At 26.4% G+C, this 6,790-nt stretch overlaps 1 protein-coding gene across 2 annotated transcripts; it reads left to right on the top strand.

Annotated features, from left to right (window-relative positions):
- The first annotated feature begins 3,944 nt into the window (after nucleotides 1–3,944).
- Nucleotides 3,945–6,560, top strand: LOC141526977 (protein roadkill-like). Of its 2 annotated transcripts, none has more exons than XM_074242187.1 (2): nucleotides 3,945–5,175; nucleotides 5,263–6,560. In XM_074242187.1, exon 1 carries the CDS (start codon nucleotides 4,094–4,096, stop codon nucleotides 5,147–5,149), a length of 1,056 nt encoding a protein of 351 aa, XP_074098288.1. In that variant the 5' UTR covers nucleotides 3,945–4,093; the 3' UTR covers nucleotides 5,150–5,175; nucleotides 5,263–6,560. The 2 variants fall into 2 exon arrangements, with proteins under 2 accessions (XP_074098288.1, XP_074098287.1); XM_074242186.1 differs by having other exon boundaries at nucleotides 3,945–5,189; nucleotides 5,263–6,557.
- The last annotated feature ends 230 nt before the right edge of the window (nucleotides 6,561–6,790 follow it).

Here is a 6,790-nt window from a genome sequence, read left to right as displayed (position 1 = left end):
CCCTTAAGACCCTCAACCAGGCTTTTAATGATTAACAATCTACTAAGAAACTTAATTGGTTCTTAATTTTTTTAACCAACCAAGCTATTTTAGAGAGAAAGTTTTTATTTTTGAACTCGGCGGGAGTTTCAAATTTCGCGGGCTATTTTTTTAAATTAATGTGGCGCTTGCGCGCTTCATTTTAGTTGCCGGTAGTTTCGATGGCGTTGCGGCTTCTGTTTCGTTTCTATTTTTTTAGAAACAAATGAATGAAAACACGATCGCTGAAAAAAAAAAAAAAGGCTAAAACACATTAGTAACTACCGCAGAAAAACGAAGAAAGAAATTTTTTATAAAAAAATAGATTGTCTCCAATTTATTAACACCTAAACGATTAAAAAAAAACATTCAGAAGGTAACTTGCACTTGATGAACAACCAATTAGTTTTAAATATATTAAGTATCTTTTTGAACAATAGTAGTAATTAAAGGTACGCATTTTTCATTCATGAATTCAACTTTTTTTTAAATGAGAATAAAATGAGCAGACATTTCACTTTATTTGCTAAAATAGTTTATTTATTATTATAAGTTTTCTAAGTAGTTATAAGTAGATTCGAATTTAGCAATAAATAAATTTTGTTTATTTATTTTGTTTTGTATACATCAATGTGGTTATATGTTAAAAATTAATTGACATAATTAAGAGACTAAGAAAAATTTAGTAACGGGTATATTTTTATCGTAAATTGAGTTTGATATTTTTTAGCAATAGTTATTGATGATTTAAATAATTGAGAGAGAAAAGAAAATTTTGTGACGAGCATATTATTATTTTCAATAAAATTTTTATAGTTTAATTTGGTATCATCAGAAAGTTCTTGACAAGATTTTATACATTTCGATTTTAAATATTTTTCAGTGGTCAGTTTCTTATGTCAAGTTGTTAATAGAGTTTTTAATAGTTTTTTGGTTCAATAAATTTGTTCGGTCACATTTATCCATTAAATTATTTGCAATTGATCCTGTGATAGCACTATTATTTTTAAAATTTATTCAAAAAGTACCCTTACTATGTATAACACTGAAGTTGACAGATATTGAAAATTTTTTTAGAATTTTATAGAAATTAAATTATTAAAAAAAAATTTAATTTAAAAATTTCACATGTGAAAATTAATAAAAATCACAAGTGAAAATTTTCAGAAGAATTTTTTTATTGTAATTAATTTATTAAAAAACTTTTTAAAATTAACAGCTGACGGCTAACTTTAGTGTTATAACTATGTATATAAATCATTAAGCCAAAGTTTTCTTATTCATAATTCGTAAATCTCGGCAGTCATATAGTGACTGCAGGTTGCTAATTATGGTATTATAATCTTTTACAATTTCTACGTGTCGAATTAATGTTTCTATTTTTTTATTGATATAATTTATTTGTTATAAAATTTTAAAAAATTATTAAATGTGTCTCAATTTAAGATTTTTTTTTTTTCGATTCAACTTCGATTAATTTTTTTTCAAATAAAATGCGACTTTAATGTTATTTAAAATTTTTTCAGAATGTCTGAAGCAGGATACATAAATACCATACAACAGTCTATTAATTACAAATGGATAATTCACGACTTTACATGGCTTACAAGTAATATGAATTTGACAATTAATTCACCAAAACTTGAAGGCGATTTGATACCCAATAATTTGTACTATGTAAAGTTGTATTTTCATAATGAAAACTCAGACAAAAAAGATTGGATATCGGTATCACTGAAATCACAGCTTAAAAATCCGGAAAAAATTGAAACAGTGGTCAATTTTTATTTTAAATAATAAAAAAGAAATGATGCTTATCAAACAATTTGTAATTACTTCAACTAATCCCTTGGTTAGTTCATATCAAAACTTAATTGAGAAAAAAAAACTTTTAAACAACAGAGAAAAATTTTTACTTTATGACACATTGACTATTATGGCTAAAGTTGGTTGTACAATTTGATGTTTCAAAAAGTGACATTAAATTTCCTACAAACTTAAAGAAAGGATGTATCGGAGATGATTTAAAGGAACTTTTTGAGAACATGACAGCATGTGACGTTACTTTAATAGTAAATAATGAAAAATTTAAAGCACATAAGGCCATTCTGATGACACGCAGCTCAGTGTTTACTGAAATGTTTTCTCATGAAATGAAAGAAAAAAAAAGACAATAAAGTAACTATACCAAACATCGACCCATTGATATTTAAGAAAATATTAGAATTCATTTACACTGATAACGTTGAAAATCTTAAAGCTTACGCTGAAAAATTTCTTGAAGTAGCAGATCAGTATCAACTGTTATATTTGAAAGAGCTTTGTGAAGAATCAATTGAAAAATCTTAAAGTGTTGGAAACGTTTTTCAGATAATGACATGGGCCGATCGGGTAAATTCTAAGCAATTATTTGATCGATGTTTGTACGTGGCTGCTGCTAATATTAATTCAATAATAAATACTAAAGGATATAAAGTAGTCATCTCATCCCCTCAATCGACACGGATACTGTCAAAACTAGTTGAGAAAATAGCATTTATAACTGCTGATAATTAATCTGATTATGTAACCACAAATTCCGTTAATCCCTAACAGGATTTATAGCAATTATAATTACTGTTGATTATTCTGACCATTATCAGCAATTTTTGATTTGCTATAACTGAATCAATTTTCTGTTTCTCATTATTGCAGATATTTACTTTACAGTTGCAAAAAATATCTATAACATTATTAAAATATCCAATGTAATTTTTTCTGACGATTTCTCACTCAATATTTTCCAAATAAAAAATAATAATTTTTGTTTCAAATTTTTATTCTCATTATTTTAGAGGTAAATTAAAAATGATACTGCACGGAAAAAAGTAAACTGTAAAATTTACTAGGATTCCGGTTAATTTTTATAGTTTCAAACAGTAAAGTGTATATCAGGCCGGTAAAAATATAAATATTACAGTACTTAATGTAGAAAGCGTGAAAGCCACAATCTATAATTTAATATCGAAAATAAGTGATTAGTAGCTGTCACTATAGTAAATAACGACTCTCATCTCAAAAGATTACAGTTTTAAACAGTAAAAATTGCCGTTTCAATATGTAGTCCATACTATGTGGAGAAGAGGAACTCAGATGAAAAGAAGGAGGTCTCACTCTGGGAGAATTTAATATTTCGCGTTTCAGATGCCATAAGGGCGTATACCGGCAAAAGGTCCCGGTGAAAAGCCATAAAGGCGTATAAAATTTTTTTTTTGGGGAATCGACGTAGTTTTATCCGAAACGTGGAAAAAATCTAAAAAAAAATTTTATACGCCCTTATAGCTCCCGCGACCCACCTCGTGACCATTATAAGGGCGTATAATGAAAATTCTGTTTTTTTTTTCTAAGCCCAAAAAAATTTTTAGTTTGAAGAAAAAAATTTTATTTGCATTTCTACTCGTTTCATACAAAAATACGTCGGTTCCCAAAAAAAAAAATAACAAGTCCATTTTTTTAATATTTTTTTTTGCTGTTATTTATTTGTTAAAGAAAATTAAAAAAATTGTGAAATGACAGCTAAATATGACATTAAAGTTAGCTGTCACTTGACAATTTTTGAATTTTTTTTAACAAATAAATTTCTTCCAAAAAATTATTTAAAAAAAATTGCATTTGTAGTTTATTAAAATTTCTACAAGTCCATTTTTTTAATAATTTTTTTTTTGCTAAAATCTATTTGTTAAAGAAAATTTAAAAAATTGTGAAGTGACAGCTAAATTTAATGTCATATTTTTTCTTTTAATTTTTTTGTTATAATTTTTTCAACAAAAAAATCCTAGAAATTGTCAGATGTCTGCTGATTCCAGTGTCAAATTAAAAACCCGTTAGTTTCGCACATGCGCGCTCTGTCAAGCGTTTGTAGAAACATAACCTTAATCCTAAATAGATATACCAAGAAGTACAAAGCGTCCTGAACGCAATTTCTTTAAAGTTGAATATTTAATTACTAATATAGTTGCTTAATAAAAAAAAGAAATCAATAAAACAGTAATTTCTAATTAAAAATAAAATTTGCCTGATAAACTTAATTAAAAAAATGGAAAAATGTCAGCGTAAAGTCGTAAAACATGTTGGCTACCACGAGTGGAAAATAGAAAATTTTTCACCACTTATTGATGTCTCAGAGTTGATCGTTGGCAAGCCAACATTTCTGGAGTCCTTGAGCTTCACCGTAGAAAATACAGTTCCAAACTTGTGGTATCTGAGAATGGGGTTCGATGGAGATAAGTCAGGTAATAAAGAATGGATATCAAGAAGCTTAGCAACTACCGAAAAAACTGAGCCGGTGCGAGCTATGTGTTCGCTTTTTATTCTGAATAACAAGCAGGAAAAGAAATTTATTCAATACTTCAACAATATTGAAAAAAGTTCAAACATTGCTTGGTACTCAAAGAAGTTTCTGGAGGTTAAAACACTTCTGAACAACAGAGATGAGTTTTTGCCAAATAACCAGGTAACTATTGGCACTGAGGTTATCATTTACGACTTCTACGTAGCTCCAGTTGGGATCAAAGAGTCATCTAAAACTCCCAAACATTCTATTTATGAAGATTTGAAGCAGCTTCTTGTTAGTGGTGTTGCCAGCGACGTGACTTTACTTCTGGGCAACAAAGAGTTCAAAGTCCACAAAGCCATTTTGATGGCACGTTGTCCAGAGTTTTTAAAAACGTTCATTGACACTGAAGATAACGCTATAACTGTCAATGAAAAGAAAATAATGCCGAAAATGGATTCAAAGACATTTGAAATGGTTTTAGAATTTATTTACACAGACAAAATCTGTGACTTGGAAGACAATGTTGTGCTTTTGCTGGAAGCTGCTGATAAATTCAAGCTTCAGCCACTCAAGGACATGTATGAAGAGTTTCTGTCAGATTCTATTGACATTGACAATGCTATTCGAATCATGGATTTGGCTTATCGCAGTAATGCTTCGCAGTTATTCGAACTCGTTACTGAATTTATTGTTGCTAATATTACTAAAGTAATGAAGACTCCGACGTATGCAGAAGTGATTAACGTCAATCCAAGCATTTCTTCTATTTTCGTTGAAAGACTCGCAACCTTGGTTCAAGTTCCTTGTTTGACGTAAGCTCTTGATAGTTATCGTGTCAATATGTGAGAGTCAAAATGTAAACTATTTTATTTTTATTTATGGTAAAATAATTTACTTTGATGATTAATTGTTTTTATTTTTATTTTCAGTTGAAGAAATCTTAGACGATTAATCATTGGCTTAAATGATAATGCTTAATTATGATAAGTAATCTAAGTGTCATAAATACACACAAGTATATTGTTGATTTACTAAGAATAATTATTACGATTCAAGACGTATTGATGTTGTACGGTGAATGTTAATCGATATTAATTTGATGTTTTGTTTCGAAGATAATAAAATAATTTTTGATACTTTTTACTTTACATAAATACTTTTAAAGCTTAACTTAATTAATCTATATAATATATTCATAATTAAAAATTATAAAATCAAAAATATGTTTAAAAATTATTATTCTCTAAGTCCTAGAACTAATTTTAAAAAAATACTTGGCCTAAAGTACAAATCAAAAGCTCCAAGATTTTTCAATAGGAAATAAGCTATTGCTTAATGATACTAAAGTTATCTGAGATATCATGATTTCTAGGATTTTTTTTAACGAATAAATTAGAAAGAAACTTTCTTAAAAATTTCATTTGTAGATTTGTCAAAAAATTACTGATGTAATTTAAAAAAAAATTTTTTTGTAGTAGTAATTTATTTGTTGTGAAAATTCTAAAAATTACAGATGCCTGCTAACTTCAATTTCATCTTATTTAAATAATTTATAATTATTTAATAATGTTAAGTGACAACAATTGAATGTTAATTACTTCATTTGTTTTAAAATTAATAAGACAACTTTTATATTAATATATATTTAAACCTGTGTGCGTATTTTTGAATGCTTGATTTAATCAAAAAAGTAATGTTTAACGAAGAAGACGAAACTTGTAAAAAAGAGGTATTACTGAAATTGAAAGATATCTGACAATTTTTATAAATTTTTCAACTTATGAATTTTAGAAAAAAAATTTATTAAAAAAATTCCATCTTCAGAAGCTTTAAGAAATTATAAGTACAATTTTTTATAAATAATTTACTTTATTTGTTAATCAAGAAAACTTGAAAAGTTGTCGAGTGTCTACCAATTTCAATGGAAAGAGAAGTAATATTTATTTTAGAAAAAAACTTAAGTTCAAATTTTAGTTCAACTAAAAATTTTTATTGTAATATTTTGAAGTATTAAAAATTTATAAAGTTCTAATTTAAGTTAAAAATTTACATAAAGGTGTAATGAAGAAACTTTATAATTCTATGAAGAAAAATAACAAACTTTAATTTTTATGTTTTATAAACTGTGTTAATGTTACAAAATAAAGCTTAATACTCATGTTCATTATACTAATTTTTATGAATAACTATTGTGATGTTTAACTTGTTATTTTTTACTTTTTTGTTTAAGAAGAAATAAAATATTTTTGAATTTTTAGATATTTTTTGTGTTAAGTATTTATTTATTTATTTATTATTTCTAAATGTACAGTTTTGTAACTGTGATACATTCCCATCTCATTTAGCATTTCCCCTTTAGTTTTAGTTTTCTGTGTTAAGTATTATTTTTTAATTTATTAATAAAATTCGTAGTTTTTAAATGCTAAAATAATAAAAATTACGGTACCAAAATTAATA

Source organism: Cotesia typhae, unplaced genomic scaffold (assembly GCF_013202065.1).
Source record: "Cotesia typhae breed Kobodo isofemale line unplaced genomic scaffold, CoteBio_Ctyphae contig_4, whole genome shotgun sequence".
NCBI classification, from domain to species: Eukaryota; Metazoa; Arthropoda; class Insecta; order Hymenoptera; family Braconidae; genus Cotesia; species Cotesia typhae.
The sequence above is the reverse complement of the archived record's forward strand: the minus strand, read 5'-3'. Positions and strand labels throughout refer to the sequence as shown.